Source organism: Carettochelys insculpta, chromosome 1 (genome assembly GCF_033958435.1).
Source record: "Carettochelys insculpta isolate YL-2023 chromosome 1, ASM3395843v1, whole genome shotgun sequence".
Taxonomy (NCBI): domain Eukaryota; kingdom Metazoa; phylum Chordata; order Testudines; family Carettochelyidae; genus Carettochelys; species Carettochelys insculpta.
The window spans coordinates 381,330,417-381,352,038 of NC_134137.1; the positions used below are offsets into that span (position 1 = coordinate 381,330,417).

Consider the following 21,622-nt stretch of genomic DNA (forward strand, 5'->3'; position numbering starts at 1 on the left):
GGGCCTGGGGGGAAATGGAGGCAATGGGCCTGGGGGGGAAAGGAGGCACTGGGCCTGGGGGGAATGGAGGCACTGGGCGTGGGGGGGTATGGAGGCACTGGGCCTGGGGGGGAATGGAGGCACTGGGCCTGGGGGGAATGGAGGCACTGTGCCTGGGGGGGAATGGAGGCACTGGGCCTGGGGGGGAAAGGAGGCACTGGGCCTGGGGGGGAATGGAGGCACTGTGCCTGGGGGGAATGGAGGCACTGGGCCTGGGGGGGAATGGAGGCACTGGGCCTGGGGGGGATGGAGGCACTGGGCCTGGGGGGAATGGAGGCATTGGGCCTGGGGGGGAATGGAGGCACTGTGCCTGGGGGGGAAATGAGGCACTGGGCCTGGGGGGGAATGGAGGCACTGGGCCTGGGGGGGAAATGAGGCACTGGGCCTGGGGGGGAATGGAGGCACTGGGCCTGGGGGGAATGGAGGCACTGGGCCTGGGGGGGAATGGAGGCACTGGGCCTGGGGGGGGATGGAGGCACTGGGCCTGGGGGGGAATGGAGGCACTGTGCCTGGGGGGGAATGGAGGCACTGGGCCTGGGGGGGAATGGAGGCACTGGGCCTGGGGGGGAAAGGAGGCACTGGGCCTGGGGGGGAATGGACGCACTGTGACTGGGGGGGAATGGAGGCACTGGGCCTGGGGGGGATGGAGGCACTGGGCCTGGGGGGGAATGGAGGCACTGGGCCTGGGGGGGAATGGAGGCACTGGGCCTGGGGGGGAATGGAGGCACTGGGCCTGGGGGGGATGGGTCCTAGCTCTGGGCAGAGGGCAGCATCTCTGGATCCCAGTCCCCCACCATATGGCACGTACCCGACTCCTTCCCAGGGATACGGGTGGTGTTGAACATTCTCTCCATCTGGTAGGAGCACATGGGCACGATGCCGAAGGCCATGATCTGGCAGCACAGCAAAGCCGGACTCACACACAGTCCCCGCCTGCCGCACCGCGGGACTGTGCCCCACTTCCCCACCCACCAGCCCCCGGCGTGGTGAGCCGACGCTCACCGGGGGGATCTGCTCGCGGTCCAGCTTGCGCCGATAGAGCAGGATGGCATGCACGGCGTTGCCAGCCCGGGCTGCCTGCAGGGGGCTGGGCGTCACGTACACGAAATCCTGGGCAATGGAGACAAAGAGGAGGGTCACAGCTCCCTGTAAGCCAAGCCCCTGGAACAGGCTGGGGCTGGGCTGAGGGTGCTGCTCAGGCTCTGGGGGTACAAGGTTGGCTGAGAGCTGTCGCCCCCGCCAGCCCTGCTGCAGGGGTGGGCACCTGTGGGGAATGGGGGTGGGTGCCTTTGGAGAGCGTGTGTTTAACCCACCCTCCCTCCCGCCACCACTGTGTCCTCACCATGATGTAGTAGTTGCTGTTGACCATGATGGGGCCTCGTCCACGCAAGTAGACATACTCCTCCCACCAGTCGCTCACCTGCCAAAGGGGCGGCTCATGAGCACCAGCACAGCAGAGGGAGCACTGAGGGAGGCCAGGTCTGGCAGGGACCAGCCCGACCCCTCCATGGCACTGCCTCTGCCTCACAGACACCCAAAGAGTTCCAGCTCCACGTCACGGGACCCCCGGCGGCGTCCCAGCAGGTGGTCCCAGGCTCCCCCTCTCCCCTGGGACAGCTGGGGTGTCAGTGCTGCCTGCGGGAGGGGCTCGGAAGAGCACATGGGGCCTGTGTCCTTGCGCTGCCTCCTGCAACCCCCCAGCTCCCGAGAGGGAGAGCAGGCCGAGGGCCATGACCCATAGGGGGTGGAATCTTGTGGCTTCAGCCCCCAGAGAGAGGGCACGCTGCCCTGCAGGTGAGATCGGGGAGGGGCCTGCCGGGTCCCACAGGCTCCAACCAGAGCAGCTCCCCTCAGCTCCTGCTAGTTCTGCCCCACCCTCCAACCTCGGTGTCTGCTCAGCAGCTCCGCACCCAGCCCCGTCCTGTCAAGGGAAGCGAGCAGGGGTGTCCGACTGCCCTCGCTCTGGGGCAACTGCTCCCCACAACAAAGCCAGCGGCTGGGTGGGGCAGCACTGGTGCACACAGGTGCAGCCCAGGCCGAAGGGGCTGTGTAGCCACATCAGGGAGATGGTCACTGACCTGAGAGCCACATTTCTGCCCTGCTGCTAGCAGGATGGGGTGGGGACAGCTGTGCTCAGCCCAGGGCAGCTGTGTCCCTCACCAGGCACACCCCTGCTGAGCACCACGCTCTGCCTCCAGCACTGGGCCACTCCTGAGCCTGTACAGCTGGTGGGGTGCTGCAGGCCACCAGACTCGGGAGCCTGGCTCGGGGGGAAACTGGGGAGGGCACCCAGCAGGAGGGGCATGGGGTGCGAAAAAGAGGCCCTGGAGCCAAGTGGAGATGCTGCTGGCTCCGGACACTCGGGGCACAGGGCAGGGATGGCGGGGAAGGGGGGCTGGAGCTCTGGCTGGGGGGGCTGCTGGCTCCGGACACTCGGGCACAGGGCAGGGATGGGGGGAAGGGGGGCTGGAGCTCGGGGTGGGGGGCTGCTGGCTCCGGACACTCGGGCACAGGGCAGGGATGGGGGGAAGGGGGGCTGGAGCTCTGGCTGGGGGGGCTGCTGGCTCCGGACACTCGGGCACAGGGCAGGGATGGGGGGGAAGGGGGGCTGGAGCTCGGGGTGGGGGGCTGCTGGCTCCGGACACTCGGGCACAGGGCAGGGATGGGGGGAAGGGGGGCTGGAGCTCGGGGTGGGGGGCTGCTGGCTCCGGGCACTCGGGGCACAGGGCAGGGATGGGGGGGAAGGGGGGCTGGAGCTCGGGGTGGGGGGCTGCTGGCTCCGGACACTCGGGCACAGGGCAGGGATGGGGGGAAGGGGGGCTGGAGCTCGGGGTGGGGGGCTGCTGGCTCCGGGCACTCGGGGCACAGGGCAGGGAAGGGGGGCTGGAGCTCAGGGTGGGGGGCTGCTGGCTCCGGACACTCGGGCACAGGGCAGGGATGGGGGGGAAGGGGGGCTGGAGCTCGGGGTGGGGGGCTGCTGGCTCCGGACACTCGGGCACAGGGCAGGGATGGCGGGGAAGGGGGGCTGGAGCTCGGGGTGGGGGGCTGCTGGCTCCGGACACTCGGGCACAGGGCAGGGATGGGGGGGAAGGGGGGCTGGAGCTCGGGGTGGGGGGCTGCTGGCTCCGGACACTCGGGCACAGGGCAGGGATGGGGGGGAAGGGGGGCTGGAGCTCGGGGTGGGGGGCTGCTGGCTCCGGACACTCGGGCACAGGGCAGGGATGGGGGGGAAGGGGGGCTGGAGCTCGGGGTGGGGGGCTGCTGGCTCCGGGCACTCGGGGACAGGGCAGGGAACTCACATAGTTGGTTGCCCACCAGGATTTGAGCACCAGGTAGCTCTGCAGCCGGGGCGCCGTGCGCTGCTGGAAGGCTCGGGCCAGGACCTCCATCTCTCGGTACTTCTCCTCCTCCAGCAGGGGGCGCACGGACTCCAGGTACTGCGGACACACGGCCAGCCTGAGGCGGGGCATCACTTGGGGTCCCCGCACCCCTGGGGCACGACAGGTGCGCTGCAAAGGGAGGGCTCCTGCTCTGCGGGCTGGGCCACCCCCACCAGCCCTGCTTCACGCAGGGGCAGCTCTGAATGCCCCAGCCCTTCCCCTGGGGACATGGCGCACAGAGCAAAGGGGGAGCCCCCCCACCCCACCCCATCCCCGACCACCCCCTGGGAGGCAGTCCCCACACTCACTGCTTGGAACCAGGCCTCATTCCAGCATTCCTGACTCCCCATTTCTCCCCGTTCCACCCCAGGACTCCCCCCAGCAGAACTGCTCCCCTTGGGGTGGCCTCTCCCCCACCGTGTCCCTGCCCACTAGTCTGGAGTCACTCATGGCCCATTTGGCTGCTCCCATGCCCCTGCCAGCCCCTGCCAACTCTTCCTTTGGCGGGCACTCCAGCAGCACCCGAGGGCCTGCGCCAGGCCAGCCCCTGCCGCTTTCCTGGGGGCCCCATGCTGCACCCCATGTGCCTGCCCTGCAGGCAGAACTCCTGAGGTGCCACCCGGCCAAGGGTGACACCCCAGAGTTCTTACACCCAGGCCAGGGGGTCTGAATCTCGTGCTCCTGCCTTGCGGCTGCAGCAGAAAGCCTCAAGCGTGTCTGTGCCGTGCTACTTCCCTCTCCCCAGCACCAGGGATCCCGTGCTGCCCAACAGGCACTCCCTGGAGCTGTCCCTCCTTTGCTTCCCTTTGTCCTCTCCTCCCAGCACCCCCTTACACTGGCTGTCCCTAGGTCCAGCTCCCTGCTCCCAGCACTGGGAACAGCTCCGAAGCATCAGGGTCACAGCAATTCCACTGCTGCTCCAGAGCCAGCCCAGTGAGTGGGGCAGCACACAGCTCCTCTAGCAGGCCAGGCCAGTGTGGGGGTCATTTGACAAGTCAGAGACCCTGCTCCTGTCCCAGTGATAGACAGGCCCTGGAGTGGCCTTAGCCCCCCGCAGTGCTTGCAGCCATAGTCGAGGTCTGTTTAAACGCCACACACAAGAACCCCAGCCCAGCAGACCCCTGCCGGGAAAGGGAAGTACTGTCAAGCAGCAGCCGAGGGGAAAGCAAATACAGCACCATATGATGTGAAATGTGAACTACTGACAACACGCAGGGGAAGCCTGAAAACGATGGGGCAGGCTGAGGGGACGGCTTCTGCGCTTGTCTCATTTCACTGGTTAGCAGCATCTCTCTTCGGCGCATCACTTCCAAGCTGTATCAAGTCACTGCTCTGCTGTGAAGGTTTGAAAGAACAACCGTAAGGCTCTGTCCAGCATCAGGAACACTCTCCTTCCCCGAGGCGTTCTGAGCGCTGCGACAGTGCCATATTTCACACCCACATCACGTGGTACAGCAGCGAGGCACTTCTGCTGCCACGCCAGCTTTGAAGTTCAGGCTGGATCAGTCTGTCTCTGAGTCACCCTGGCTTGCTGATTGCATGACCTAGATGTGCACCAGCTTGATCACAAGGCCGCCCATTATTCTCAAGGACGGGCTTCGTCCAGTTTGGCATCCCCGAGTCACCCTCTTCCTGCTCTGCATCCTTCGAGGTTGCGCTGTTTGCTGCCCTGAGGAACTGTCGACACTGATGGCTTCAGCTGAATGCTCTGCAGGCAGTCGTGAGCGCACACAATCTGGGCGCTGAGTTATTTCTCTTGACGACAGCTGGAGTTGTCTGTCCTTTTGGCATGACCCTGGCCCCCAGTTCTAGACCTGGCAGGTCTCTGGGTGTCGTCTGCTGTGAGGTGCTCACAAGTATCTTCGGCCTTTTAATCGGATTTGGCCTCTCCCTGCCTCGTGGGAGCTAAGTTCTTGTCCAGCATTGGAAGGATGTTTCTGAGCGGTCTTCCCCTCAGTAGCTGGGCTGGGCCAGGCTGGGCTGGGCTGTCTCCAGCAGCCGCTGTTGGTGCTGATCTGCAGCTCAGGAGCAGGCCATAGATCTCCTGGGTGTAGAGCTTCTTGGCTGTCTGTACAGCTCTCTCTGGGCCTCTCCATGTGCTTGTGGGCAATGTGGGCTGCTGAGGATATGATCACACTCACCTTTCACTCGGACGGACATGAATTCTGCAGCAGTGACCTGTGCGTCGTCGCCCATCTCTGTGCGTTGTGGAATGCCAAAGGGAGCCACGTGCGTGTCTGTTTCTCCACAGCACTGTGGCACGGCAGGTCGGCCGAGGCCTGGAAAAGCAGCCCAGGAAGAGGAGGTCAGGCTGTCCCCTGACTATGAGGAAATCCACATCTAGTTCTGTCTGGTCGGTGACGTCCTTCCCTGCCTTGGTGGGACGGTGCGTTCATGCTGCCATGCTCACAAGCAGACCCTTCTTTCCTGACGCCTTGGCTGATGCTGGCCACCATGCAGGCTGGTTGACCCAGTCAAAGGAGTCAGCTAATCCCTGACACCCTTCATGGAGGAGCTTCAGGATTCCTCCTCTCCTCACTTTCGGAATGGATGCAGTAGCCTTTAAATATGAGTAAGACTATGAGCTGGTCACGGCAGGACTTTAGGTGACCTCTGTGGCTCAGGGCCTGGATGGCAGGGCTCAGGTTCTGGCTTGGGCCTTGAGTGGCAGACTTGGGCTCCGTCTTGGGCCATGAGTGGCAGGGATCGGGCTCCGTCTTGGGCCGTGGGTGGCAGAGTTCGGGCTCTGTCTTGGGCTGTGGGTGGCAGAGATCGGGCTCCAGTTTGGAGCTTAGGTGTCAGGGATTGGGCTCCATCTTGGACCTTGGGTGGCAGAGTTTGGGTCCTGGCTTCGGCTTTGGGTGGCAGGGATCGGGCTCCGGCTTGGGCCTTGGGTGACAGAGTTCTGGCTTCAAGTTGAGACCTGGGTGGCAGGGATCGGGCTCCGAGTTGGGCCGTGGGTGGCAGGGATCGGGCTCCGAGTTGGGCCGTGGGTGGCAGGGATCGGGCTCCGAGTTGGGCCGTGGGTGGCACCACGGATCGGGCTCCGAGTTGGGCCGTAGGTGGCAGGGATCGGGCTCCGAGTTGGGCCGTGGGTGGCAGGGATCGGGCTCCGAGTTGGGCCGTGGGTGGCAGGGATCGGGCTCCGAGTTGGGCCGTGGGTGGCACGGATCGGGCTCCGAGTTGAGCCGTGGGTGGCAGGGATTGGGCTCTGAGTTGGGCCGTGGGTGGCACCACGGATCGGGCTCCGAGTTGGGCCGTGGGTGGCACCACGGATCGGGCTCCGAGTTGGGCCGTAGGTGGCAGGGATTGGGCTCCGAGTTGGGCTGTGGGTGGCAGGGATCGGGCTCCGAGTTGGGCCGTGGGTGGCAGGGATCAGGCTCCGAGTTGGGCCGTGGGTGGCAGAGATCGGGCTCCGAGTTGGGCCGTGGGTGGCAGAGATCGGGCTCCGAGTTAGGCCGTGGGTGGCAGGGATCGGGCTCCGAGTTGGGCCGTGGGTGGCAGGGATCGGGCTCCGAGTTGGGCCGTGGGTGGCACCACGGATCGGGCTCCGAGTTGGGCCGTGGGTGGCAGGGATCGGGCTCCGAGTTGGGCCGTGGGTGGCAGGGATCGGGCTCCGAGTTGGGCCGTGGGTGGCACCACGGATCGGGCTCCGAGTTGGGCCGTGGGTGGCAGGGATTGGGCTCCGAGTTGGGCCGTGGGTGGCAGGGATCGGGCTCCGACTTGGGCCTCAGGCAGCGGGGCTCCTGGGTCTGTGATTTATTGTTTACTGTCTGTGACTTTTACTAAAAATACCCATGACAAAATTTCAGCCTTTACCAGGAATTTCTGTGACTCCCTCAGCTGTCCCCACACCACAAAGCTGTCGCTTGCCACCTTCTTTGTATCCATTAGAGGCTCAACCCAGCTTCCCCATGGCACTTTGACCTTCCTGAAGCTGCGTGTCTGCTAAGGTTACTTTTTGGAGCTAGACTCATCTCTCTCCAGCCACTGGCCTGAGCGCGTCCACAGCATCCTCATATGCTTGTACGCCCACTCCGAACTCGTGGGCAGCTGGTGCAATGCCAGGCTCTGTGACTGAGTGTCTCTGCTCCCAGGGGTTCCCAGGAACAGAGCCAGCAATCGGCTCACATGGCTTCAACCTTAGTGACAGAGACTGGTGACTCCCAGATCTTTTTCTGGTAAGGGTTACAAGCAGTTTGTGGCCCATTATCAACCAGTGTGAACACACCCATTCTGCACAGATAGCTGCAAAAGGGCTCCCATGCCACATGCTTGCCAGGCCCTCCTCGCCCAGCTGTGCAGAATCGACTGCGTGCATCTGTGAGCGTGCGAAAGCAGAAGGCAGCCACCGGCCATTCTGAGCCCTCTTGTTGCACCAATTCACCATGGAGGCTGTAGCTGCTCAGGTCCGCACTGACTCACTGGGGTTTGTTCAGATCACAGCCTTGAGAGCTGGAGCTCCTGAGCTCTTTCACCCATTCGCGGCAATGGCTTCATCTGGCCCTGAAGTGTGGGACTTTGACGGTTCATTTGGGGGACGAGGGAGACTTGTAAGTGTCAATCGAGGGAACCAACTGTGCCCAGCGTGCGTCTCAGTTCTAGTACCTGACATGGTGCTGTCAGTTCTCAAATGTTCTCACTGTCTCAGGGCTAGGACTGACCTCTTCTTCCCCCGGCGTTGTCCCAAATGCCTGACTTGGGGAATGCGGGGGGGAAATATTTTTTCTTGTTTTGCTTCAGCCCAGCCGGACTGATCAGGCTCAGGACTTTGCTGAGGGCTTTCAAAGAGCGCCACAATGTCCTCCATAAAACCTGCAACTCCACGTGGTTCATTACCAGCTCTGCTGCCAGCCTTTGGGAACGTCCAGTGCATTGGTGGTCCCCAAAGTCTCCCAGGGCGGCGACGGGTGGAGTCTGTTTAGCTTGCTTTGGCTAAAGGAATCTCCCAGAACCTGCTGAAGGCATCCAGCTTGCAGAACACTGCAGCTCCGTTCACTCAGCGGAGGAAGGCAGCTGGGGGAGAGGGGAGGGTTTATTTTTCTCTGGTCCTCTTCTCATTTTGTCTTTTAAGATCAACAGAGATTCATATTTCCCTGTTTCTTTACAGCAGGTGCCACTGGGGCGTGCCATGCTGTTGGCTAAGAGATCTTCTCAAGTACTCAACTTCACTCTGTGTACTCTAACCCAGTTTCTCATTTGTGAGGTACAGGGACAGGAATCCTGTGAGGTGCACATACCCGGCATGGTTCAGCATCGTCTCCTCCGGGGATTTTACTGCAACTCCTTTTGGAAGTCTGATATCACCAACCACTCCACCCAGTGCTTCCACCTCTCTCACTGCGGCCGTTGGCTGCCACCCTGCAGCTGATAAGGCTGTTTGTTGGTGGTCCTTCAATGGCGTACAAAGACAAAAGCGGTGTATTCAGGCTGTAAGCTGTTTCTGCATCGAAAACCTTCTTTGGGGTTTGTCTGTGCTCTGAAGTCTTGCATGCTACTGCTTGCATTCGTTCCATTGGGAAGGCTTGTCAAAGCTGCAACTTGCCAGGGCAGTGAGGGACAACGATATGCTGGTGTGATCCTGCACACTTTGTTGTGTGGCTCCTTCTGTTTTGATTCTTAGTTTACTCCTGACACCATGTCATTTACTTCTGCATCAGGTATGGACTAGCTTATATGCACCAGCTGTTCAGCATAAAATCCTTCAATATGCTGTCAGGCATGGAAGAGATTCATTTCAACAGGGTGTTTTATACACAGTGCCACTCAGTCACTAAACAATATAATGCAGATTAACATTCCATTTCACTGGGGACATGGGCAGGATCTGCCATCCAGGTGCTGCTCTTAGGAAAGGTAGGAGTGGTACAGCCAGTCCCACAGAGAGCAACTGGGGGCTGTGATATTACTGGATTTTTACAATAAATATAAAACCATTTCTGTAGCAACTGTACTAGATTTGCACCAAATCTCATGCCAAGTGGGCCAAGTGAGGTACCCAGTGAAAGCTGGTGATGCACTGAATCTGTTAATGCAACTTGTTTGTCTGTCCCTTTGTTGTATGTGAAGTTTTAGATATGGGCTCTGTGCCTGTGTTAGAAATGTTTTACTGCTAAGGATCACAATGGTAGGTGTGGTCACCTCCCAGCCAGGAAGACAGGCTAAACAAAGACTCAGACTTAAGTCTACGTCTCAGGAATTTGACTGAGATGCGTCACCTGGGAATCTGCCAATGAGAAAATGCCCCAACAGGTTACCTGATCGGGTGGTCCTCTATTGAGTACATGCTCGGGTGGGAGACCTTCCCTCCACATGGCGAGTCTATAAAGATGACCCAGCCTGTGGCCATCTTGTCCTTCTGTCCTTAGACCACTGCTCTCATTGTTCCTCTCAGGAGCCGGTGGTGAGAACGTCTGTGCTCTGAACTGAGCCCATATGGACTGGGGATCTGTCCCTCAGGGGACGTATTTTCACAGACTTTCAAGTTAGCAGCTATTACCATCAGCGGCAGCCTGCATCAATAGCTTTGATTGATTTATGTAATTTAACCACTTTAACAGTTTTTCTCTCTCACCCTATTATTTCCCTATTACTTCCTTCCTTATTAAAAAGCCTTTAAACTTTAGATTCTAAAGGACTGGCCCAGTGTGCTGTTTTGGGTAAGATCTAAGTATATATTAACCTGGGAATACGGCTGGTCCCTTTGGGGGCTGGCAGAATCTGTGTGGCGTTGGTGAAACTGGTTTACGTAACCTCTCACCTGCTTGGGAGGGTGGCTGGTTTGGGCATTAGGAACTGCTGGAGAGTCTGTGGGATTTGCCTGTGTAGCTTCTGGCTGGCCAGAGGGGCTGGCAGAGACAGTTTTGTGGCTGGCTTGGTTTGCATCCCTGAGGATGAAACACCAGACATGGCTGTAAGTGGCCTGGTTTTAAGCAAGTTGCCTGGGGTAGGTTCTCTCAGTTGTGCTCGGGAAGGCAACCAGACACAAGGAAAGGCAAAGGTTACCCTGTGGAACTCACTGCCACAGGATGAGAGTGAGATAGTGCCCCTCTTACCCTATGGATTGTGGCCTCCACGCTGGGAACTGGCAGATTGGGCAGCGAGGACTGGAGGCTGTAGAGCCTGGGCTTGCGGCCAGACATCAGCTTCACTAGAGCCTGAAAAGAAAAGGAAGGGGACAGAATGCAGGAAGGGGGACTGAACCCCCACCCTCCGCCTGCTGCACTATTAGCACCACATCCCCCCCACACACTTTCAGAATTTTCCAGATCTGAAGAAGTGGGTCTGTCCCACGAAAGCGCATCACCTAGTAAGTTATTTTGCTAGTCTTTAAAGCGCTGCAGGGCTGCTTTTTGGTTTTGTGAAGATACAGACGAACACGGTGACCCCTCTGTGACTATTCCCCCTCACACAGCGACTCATACCCCCTCCACAGCACTGTACCACGCTCCATGCACACAGCTCTACCGCCAGCCTCCCTGCCACCCACATACCCGCTGACGGGCTGCCCAGCATACTCACCGCCCAGACCCTGGTGCTGCGGCTCATTGTACCATGGGGCTCGAACATCCAGCCGTGGTAGGAGAGAAGCAGCTTGAGGGACTGCCGGCACACCAGGATCCCCGAGAGCCAGACCCCCGTGGAGAAGAGCACCGCGCTCACCAGGGTCCGGTGTTGGATGCTCAGGTAGCGGCTGCAGCGAACGAGGAGAGACTCCCAGTGCCAGGGCAGCCTCCCCCATGCTACAGGTGTAGCTACTGGGCACAGGGGAGCACCATGGGATGCAGCATCCGCAGGGGGCACAAGGGCTCCAGGAACCCGCCGCTGACTCCTGAAGAGGGAGCAGCTGTACCGGGGGAAACTGGGAGGAAAGGGGGGGGCTCCCAGGGGACCCCAAGGGAAGTGCGACACAATGGCTCCATACTGGCCTGGCACTTGACAGCCGTGGGCCCAAGTCCCCCTCCGGGAACCGACTCCCCGTGTGACCTTCGTCAGCCGCCCACTGCCAGGCTCCCGCTGCCCCAGGGAGTGGCAGAGCGCGAAGAGCGGGACACCAGGCGCCACGGTGGCGGGCACCAGGTAAGCCCTGCCAGGCGGGGATGCCCAGGGCGCCCGGCCCTGCCGCGGGGGGTGACACTCACCAGCCGGGCAGGTAGCGCCGGATGTGCCAGATCAGGCCCATGGACGGGTCAATACGGCAGTAGAGGGAGCCCACCGTCGCCATGACAACCACCAGCCAGCTGGAGGGGGTGGCAGGGTACACGCCCGTCAGGATGCTGTTCTGGGGGGAGCACGAGTCAGGGCAATGCTGGGGGAGGGGGCACCAGGGACCTGCCCCCCGGCATAGCCCTGTGACCCCCCTCCAGGCACAGGGGTACGTTCTCACCCCACGGCCATCCCGAAACCACACCCGGGGCCCCCAGCCCCACTCCGCCAGCCCCAGCACCACAACAACCCCTCAGAAACCCCCCAGCTCCGCACCCCCACCCCCAGCACCACAACAGCCCCTCACAACCTCCCAGCTCCACACCCCCACCCCCACCACCACAACAGCCCCTCACAATCTCCCAGATCCAAACCCCCACCCCCAGAACCACAACAGCCCCTCAGAAACCCCCCAGCTCCACACCCCCACCCCCAGCACCACAACAGCCTCTCAGAAACCCCCCAGCTCCACACCCCCACCCCCAGCACCACAACAACCCCTCACAACCTCCCACATCCACACCCCCACCCCCAGCACCACAACAGCCCCTCACAACCTCCCAGCTCCACACCCCCACCCCCACCACCACAACAGCCCCTCACAATCTCCCAGATCCAAACCCCCACCCCCAGAACCACAACAGCCCCTCAGAAACCCCCCAGCTCCACACCCCCACCCCCAGCACCACAACAGCCTCTCAGAAACCCCCCAGCTCCACACCCCCACCCCCAGCACCACAACAACCCCTCACAACCCCCCACATCCACACCCCCACCCCCAGCACCACAACAGACCCTCACTACCTCCCAGATCCACCCACCCACCCACAGCACCACAAAAACCCCTCACAACCTCCCAGCACCCCCCCCCACCCCCAGCACCACAACAACCCCTCACAACCTCCCAGCACCACCCCCCCACCTCCAGCACCACAACAACCCCTCACAACCTCCCACATCCACACCCCCACCCCCAGCACCACAACAACCCCTCACAACCTCCCAGCACCACACCCCCACCCCCAGCACCACAACACCCCTCACAACCTCCCAGCTCCACACCCCCACCCCCAGCACCACAACAGCCTCTCAGAAACCCCCCAGCACCACACCCCCACCCCCAGCACCACAACAACCCCTCAGAAACCCCCCAGCTCCACACCCCCACCCCCAGCAACACAACAGCCTCTCAGAAACCCCCAGCACCACACCCCCACCCCCAGCACCACAACAGCCCCTCACAACCTCCCAGCTCCACACCCCCACCCCCAGCACCACAGCCCCTCACAACCTCCCAGATCCACACCCCCACCCCCAGCACCACAACAGCCCCTCACAACCTCCCAGATCCACACCCCCACCCCCAGCACAACAGCCCCTCACAACCTCCCAGATCCACCCCCCACTCCCAGCACCACAACAGCCCCTCAAAACCTCCCAGCTCCACACCCCCACCGCCAGCACCACAACAACCCCTCACAACCTCCCAGCACCACACCCCCACCCCCAGCACCACAACAGCACCTCACAACCTCCCAGCTCCACACCCCCACCCCCAGCACAACAGCCCCTCACAACCTCCCAGATCCACCCCCCACTCCCAGCACCACAACAGCCCCTCAAAACCTCCCAGCTCCACACCCCCACCCCCAGCACCACAACAGCCTCTCAGAAACCCCCCAGCACCACCCCCCCACCCCCAGCACCACAACAGCCCCTCACAACCGCCCAGCTCCACAACCCCACCCCCAGCACCAAAACAGCCCCTCACAACCTCCCAGCTCCCCACCCCCAGCACCACAACAGCCCCTCACAACCTCCCAGATCTACACTCCTATCCCCAGCACCACAACAACCCCTCCCAACCTCCCAGATCCACACCCCCACCCCCAGCACCACAACAACCTCTCAGAACCTCCCAGCACCACACTTCCACCCCCAGCACCACAACAACCTCTCACAACCTCCCAGCTCCACACCCCCACCCCCAGCACCACAACAACCTCTCACAACCTCCCATCACCACATCCCCACCCCAGCACCACAACAGCCCCTCACAACCTCCCAGCTCCACACCCCCACCCCGAGCACCACAACAGACCCTCACAACCTCCCAGCTCCACACCCCCACCCCCAGCACCACAACAGCCCCTCAGAAACCCCCCAGCTCCACACCCCCACCCCCAGCACCACAACAGCCTCTCAGAAACCCCCCAGCTCCACACCCCCACCCCCAGCACCACAACAGCCCCTCACTACCTCCCAGATCCACCCCACCACCCACAGCACCACAAAAACCTCTCAGAACCTCCCAGCACCCCCCCCACCCCCAGCACCACAACAACCCCTCACAACCTCCCAGCACCACCCCCCCACCCCCAGCACCACAACAACCCCTCACAACCTCCCAGATCCACACCCCCACCCCCAGCACCACAACAACCCCTCACAACCTCCCAGCACCACACCCCCACCCCCAGCACCACAACACCCCTCACAACCTCCCAGCTCCACACCCCCACCCCCAGCACCACAACAGCCTCTCAGAAACCCCCCAGCACCACACCCCCACCCCCAGCACCACAACAACCCCTCAGAAACCCCCCAGCTCCACACCCCCACCCCCAGCAACACAACAGCCTCTCAGAAACCCCCAGCACCACACCCCCACCCCCAGCACCACAACAGCCCCTCACAACCTCCCAGCTCCACACCCCCACCCCCAGCACCACAGCCCCTCACAACCTCCCAGATCCACAACCCCACCCCCAGCACCACAACAGCCCCTCACAACCTCCCAGATCCACACCCGCACCCCCAGCACAACAGCCCCTCACAACCTCCCAGATCCACCCCCCACTCCCAGCACCACAACAGCCCCTCAAAACCTCCCAGCTCCACACCCCCACCGCCAGCACCACAACAACCCCTCACAACCTCCCAGCACCACACCCCCACCCCCAGCACCACAACAGCCCCTCACAACCTCCCAGCTCCACACCCCCACCTCCAGCACCAAAACAACCCCTCACAACCTCCCAGCTCCCCACCCCCAGCACCACAACAGCCCCTCACAACCTCCCAGATCTACACTCCTATCCCCAGCACCACAACAACCCCTCCCAACCTCCCACATCCACACCCCCACCCCCAGCACCACAACAACCTCTCAGAACCTCCCAGCACCACACTTCCACCCCCAGCACCACAACAACCTCTCACAACCTCCCAGCTCCACACCCCCACCCCCAGCACCACAACAACCTCTCACAACCTCCCATCACCACATCCCCACCCCAGCACCACAACAGCCCCTCACAACCTCCCAGCTCCACACCCCCACCCCGAGCACCACAACAGACCCTCACAACCTCCCAGCTCCACACCCCCACCCCCAGCACCACAACAGCCCCTCAGAAACCCCCCAGCTCCACACCCCCACCCCCAGCACCACAACAGCCTCTCAGAAACCCCCCAGCTCCACACCCCCACCCCCAGCACCACAACAGCCCCTCACTACCTCCCAGATCCACCCCACCACCCACAGCACCACAAAAACCTCTCAGAACCTCCCAGCACCCCCCCCACCCCCAGCACCACAACAACCCCTCACAACCTCCCAGCACCACCCCCCCACCCCCAGCACCACAACAACCCCTCACAACCTCCCAGATCCACACCCCCACCCCCAGCACCACAACAACCCCTCACAACCTCCCAGCACCACACCCCCACCCCCAGCACCACAACACCCCTCACAACCTCCCAGCTCCACACCCCCACCCCCAGCACCACAACAGCCTCTCAGAAACCCCCCAGCACCACACCCCCACCCCCAGCACCACAACAACCCCTCAGAAACCCCCCAGCTCCACACCCCCACCCCCAGCAACACAACAGCCTCTCAGAAACCCCCAGCACCACACCCCCACCCCCAGCACCACAACAGCCCCTCACAACCTCCCAGCTCCACACCCCCACCCCCAGCACCACAGCCCCTCACAACCTCCCAGATCCACAACCCCACCCCCAGCACCACAACAGCCCCTCACAACCTCCCAGATCCACACCCGCACCCCCAGCACAACAGCCCCTCACAACCTTCCAGATCCACCCCCCACTCCCAGCACCACAACAGCCCCTCAAAACCTCCCAGCTCCACACCCCCACCGCCAGCACCACAACAACCCCTCACAACCTCCCAGCACCACACCCCCACCCCCAGCACCACAACAGCCCCTCACAACCTCCCAGCTCCACACCCCCACCTCCAGCACCAAAACAACCCCTCACAACCTCCCAGCTCCCCACCCCCAGCACCACAACAGCCCCTCACAACCTCCCAGATCTACACTCCTATCCCCAGCACCACAACAACCCCTCCCAACCTCCCACATCCACACCCCCACCCCCAGCACCACAACAACCTCTCAGAACCTCCCAGCACCACACTTCCACCCCCAGCACCACAACAACCTCTCACAACCTCCCAGCTCCACACACCCACCCCCAGCACCACAACAACCTCTCACAACCTCCCATCACCACATCCCCACCCCAGCACCACAACAGCCCCTCACAACCTCCCAGCTCCACACCCCCACCCCGAGCACCACAACAGACCCTCACAACCTCCCAGCTCCACACCCCCACCCCCAGCACCACAACAGCCCCTCAGAAACCCCCCAGCTCCACACCCCCACTCCCAGAACCACAACAGCCTCTCAGAAACCCCCCAGCTCCACACCCCCACCCCCAGCACCACAACAACCCCACACAACCTCCCAGCTCCACACCCCCACCCCCAGCACTACACCAGCCCCTCACTACCTCCCAGATCCACCCCACCACCCACAGCACCACAAAAACCTCTCAGAACCTCCCAGCACCCCCCCCACCCCCAGCACCACAACAACCCCTCACAACCTCCGAGCACCACCCCCCCACCCCCAGCACCACAACAACCCCTCACAACCTCCCAGATCCACACCCCCACCCCCAGCACCACAACAACCCCTCACAACCTCCCAGCACCACACCCCCACTCCCAGCACCACAACACCTCTCACAACCTTCCAGCTCCACACCCCCACCCCCAGCACCACAACAGCCTCTCAGAAACCCCCCAGCACCACACCCCCACCCCCAGCACCACAACAACCCCTCAGAAACCCCCCAGCTCCACACCCCCACCCACAGCAACACAAAAGCCTCTCAGAAACACCCCAGCACCACACCCCCACCCCCAGCACCACAACAGCCCCTCACAACCTCCCAGATCCACACCCCCACCCCCAGCACCACAACAGCCCCTCACAACCTCCCAGATCCACACCCCCACCCCCAAGCTCAACAGCCCCTCACAACCTCCCAGATCCACCCCCCACTCCCAGCACCACAAGAGCCCCTCAAAACCTCCCAGCTCCACACCCCCACCGCCAGAACCACAACAGCCTCTCAGAAACCCCCCAGCACCACACCCCCACCCCCAGCACCACAACAGCCCCTCACAACCTCCCAGCTCCACACCCCCACCCCCAGCAACACAACAGCCCCTCACAACCTCCCAGATCCACACCCCCACCCCCAGCACCACAACAGCCCCTCACAACCTCCCAGATCTACACTCCTATCCCCAGCACCACAACAACCCCTCCCAACCTCCCAGATCCACACCCCCACCCCCAGCACCACAAAAACCTCTCAGAACCTCCCAGCACCACACCCCCACCCTCAGCACTACAACAACCTCTCACAACCTCCCAGCTCCACACCCCCACCCCCAGCACCACAACAACCTCTCAGAACCTCCCAGCACTACCCCCCCACCCCCAGCACCACAACAGCCCCTCAAAACCTCCCAGCTCCACACCCCCACCGCCAGCACCACAACAGCCTTTCAGAAACCCCCCAGCACCACACCCCCACCCCCAGCACCACAACAGCCCCTCACAACCTCCCAGCTCCACCCCCCCACCCCCAGCACCACAGCCCCTCACAACCTCCCAGATCCACACCCCCACCCCCAGGACCACAACAGCCCCTCACAACCTCCCAGATCCACACCCCTACCCCCAGCACGACAACAACCCCTCCCAACCTCCCAGATCCACACCCCCAGCCCAAGCACCACAACAACCTCTCAAAACCTCCCACCACCACATTCCCACCCCCAGCACCACAACAGCCCCTCACAACCTCCCAGCTCCACACCCCCACCCCCAGGACCACAACAGCCTCTCACAACCTCCCAGCTCCACAACCCCACCCCCAGCACCACAACAGCCCCTCACAACCTCCCAGATCCACATCCCCACCCCCAGCACCACAACAACCCCTCACAACCTCCCAGATCCACACTCCCACCCCCAGCACCACAACAACCTATCATAACCTCCCAGATCCACACCCTCACCCCCAGCACCACAACAGCCCCTCACAAACTTCCAGCACGACACCCCCACCACCACCACAACAACAACCTCTCACAACCTCCCAGCTCCACACCCCCACCCTCAGCACCACAACAACCTCTCACAACCTCCCACACCACACCCCCACCCCCACCACCACAACAACCTCTCACAACCTCCCAGCTCCACACCCCCACCCTCAGCACCACAACAACATCTCACAACCTCCCAGCACCACACCCCCACCACCACCACAACAACCTCTCAGAACCCCCCAGCAACACACCCCCACACCCAGCACCACAACAACCTCTCAGAACCTCCCAGCACCACACCCCCACCCCCAGCACCACAACACCCCCTCACAACCTCCCAGATCCACACCCCTACCCCCAGCACCACAACAACCCCTCCCAACCTCCCAGATCCACCCCCCCACCCCCAGCACCACAACAGCCCCTCACAGCCTCCCAGCTCCACACCCCCACCCCCAGCACCACAACAGCCCCTCAAAACCTCCCAGATCCACACACCTACCCCTAGCACCACAACAACCCCTCACAACCTCCCAGCACCACACCCCCACCCCCAGCACCACTACAACCCCTCACAAACTCCCAGATCCACCCCCCCACCCCCAGCACCACAACAGCCCCTCACAACCTCCCAGCACCACACCCCCACCCCCAGCACCACTACAACCCCTCACAAACTCCCAGATCCACCCCCCCACCCCCAGCACCACAACAGCCCCTCACAACCTCCCAGCACCACACCACCACCCCCACCACCACAACAGCCCCTCACAAACTCCCAGCTCCACAGCCCCACCCCCAGCACCACAACAGCCCCTCACAACCTCCCAGCTCCACACCCCCACCCCAGCACCACAACAACCCCTCACAACCTCCCAGATCCACACCCCCACCCCCAGCACCACAACAACCTCTCAGAACCACCCAGCACCACCCCCCCACCCCCAGCACCACAACAACCCCTCACAATCTCCCAGATCCACACCCCCAGCCCCAGCACCACAACAACCTCTCAAAACCTCCCATCACCACATCCCCACCCCAGCACCACAACAGCCCCTCAAAACCTCCCAGCTCCACACCCCCACCCCCAGCACCACAACAGCCTCTCACAACCTCCCAGCTCCACAACCCCACCCCCAGCACCACAACAGCCCCACACAACCTCCCAGCTCCACACCCCCAACACCACCACCACAACAACCTCTCACAACCTCCCAGCACCACACTCCCACCCCCAGCACCACAACAGCCCCTCACAACCTCCCAGCTCCACACCCCCACCCCCAGCACCACAACAACCTCTCACAACATCCCAGATCCACACCCCCACCCCCAGCACCACAACAGCCCCTCACAACCTCCCAGATCCACATCCCCACCCCCAGCACCACAACAACCCCTCACAACCTCCCAGATCCACACCCCCACCCCCAGCACCACAACAGCCCCTCACAACCTCCCAGATCCACATCCCCACCCCCAGCACCACAACAACCCATCCCAACCTCCCAGATCCACACCCCCACCCCCAGCACCACAACAACCTCTCAGAACCTCCCAGCACCACACTTCCACCCCCAGCACCACAACAACCTCTCACAACCTCCCAGCTCCACACCCCCACCCCCAGCACCACAACAACCTCTCACAACCTCCCATCACCACATCCCCACCCCAGCACCACAACAGCCCCTCACAACCTCCCAGCTCCACACCCCCACCCCGAGCACCACAATAGACCCTCACAACCTCCCAGCTCCACACCCCCACCCCCAGCACCACAACAGCCCCTCAGAAACCCCCCGGCTCCACACCCCCACCCCCAGCACCACAACAGCCTCTCAGAAACCCCCCAGCTCCACACCCCCACCCCCAGCACCACAACAACCCCTCACAACCTCCCAGCTCCACACCCCCACCCCCAGCACCACAACAGCCCCTCACTACCTCCCAGATCCACCCCCCCACCCACAGCACCACAAAAACCTCTCAGAACCTCCCAGCACCCACACCCACCCCCAGCACCACAAAAACCCCTCACAACCTCCCAGCACCACCCCCCCACCCCCAGCACCACAACAACCCCTCACAACCTCCCAAATCCACACCCCCACCCCCAGCACCACAACAACCCCTCACAACCTCCCAGCACCACACCCCCACCCCCAGCACCACAACACCCCTCACAACCTCCCAGCTCCACACCCCCACCCCCACCACCACAACAACCTCTCACAACCTCCCAGCTCCACACCCCCACCCTCAGCACCACAACAACCTCTCACAACCTCCCAGCACCACACCCCCACCACCACCACAACAACCTCTCAGAACCCCCCAGCAACACACCCCCACCCCCAGCACCACAACAACCTCTCAGAACCCCCCCAGCACCACAACAACCTCTCACAACCTCCCAGCTCCACACCCCCAACCACCACCACCACAACAACCTCTCAGAACCTCCCAGCTCCACACCCCCACCCCCAGCACCACAACAACCCCTCACAACCTCCCAGCTCCACACCCCCACCCCCAGCACCACAACAGCCCCTCACTACCTCCCAGATCCACACCCCCACCCCCAGCACCACAAAAACCTCTCAGAACCTCCCAGCACCACCCCTCCACCCCCAGCAGCACAACAACCCCTCACAACCTCCCAGCACCACCCCCCCACCCCCAGCACCACAATAACCCCTCACAACCTCCCAGATCCACACCCCCACCCCCAGCACCACAACAGCCCCTCACTACCTCCCAGATCCACCCCCCCACCCACAGCACCACAAAAACCTCTCAGAACCTCCCAGCACCCACACCCACCCCCAGCACCACAACACCCCTCACAACCTCCCAGCTCCACACCCCCACCCCCACCACCACAACAACCTCTCACAACCTCCCAGCTCCACACCCCCACCCTCAGCACCACAACAACCTCTCACAACCTCCCAGCACCACACCCCCACCACCACCACAACAACCTCTCAGAACCTCCCAGCACCACACCCCCACACCCAGCACCACAACAACCCCTCACAACCTCCCAGCACCACACCCCCACCCCCAGCACCACAACAGCCCCTCACAACCTCCCAGATCCACACCCCTACACCCAGCACCACAACAACCCCTCACAACCTCCCAGCACCACACCCCCACCCCCAGCACCACTACAACCCCTCACAAACTCCCAGATCCACCCCACCACCCCCAGCACCACAACAGCCCCTCACAACCTCCCAGCTCCACACCCCCACCCCCACCACCACAACAGCCTCTCAGAAACCCCCCAGCACCACACCACCACCCCCACCACCACAACAGCCCCTCACAAACTCCCAGCTCCACAGCCCCACCCCCAGCACCACAACAGCCCCTCACAACCTCCCAGATCCACACCCCTACCCCCAGCACCACAACAACCCCTCCCAACCTCCCAGATCCACACCCCCACCCCCAGCACCACAACAACCTCTCAGAACCTCCCAGCACCACCCCCCCACCCCCACCACCACAACAACCCCTCACAACCTCCCAGATC

At 62.5% G+C, this 21,622-nt stretch overlaps 1 protein-coding gene across 7 annotated transcripts in view; it reads right to left on the reverse strand.

The window, feature by feature from the left end:
* The window catches only part of CPT1B (carnitine palmitoyltransferase 1B), a 116,127-nt gene that overhangs the window by 58,050 nt on the left and 36,455 nt on the right, over positions 1-21,622 (reverse strand). For 5 of the 7 annotated variants that reach the window (XM_074976744.1, XM_074976737.1, XM_074976755.1 and 2 more), the window contains exons 3-9: positions 11,561-11,700; positions 10,941-11,112; positions 10,475-10,576; positions 3,339-3,476; positions 1,382-1,459; positions 1,042-1,149; positions 848-932 (exon numbers count right to left, since the gene is read on the reverse strand). In XM_074976744.1, the coding sequence (XP_074832845.1) occupies positions 848-932; positions 1,042-1,149; positions 1,382-1,459; positions 3,339-3,476; positions 10,475-10,576; positions 10,941-11,112; positions 11,561-11,700 (823 nt within the window). The remainder of the gene's footprint in view (positions 1-847; positions 933-1,041; positions 1,150-1,381; positions 1,460-3,338; positions 3,477-10,474; positions 10,577-10,940; positions 11,113-11,560; positions 11,701-21,622) is intronic. The other 2 variants (XM_074976791.1, XM_074976782.1) reach the window with 2 other exon arrangements.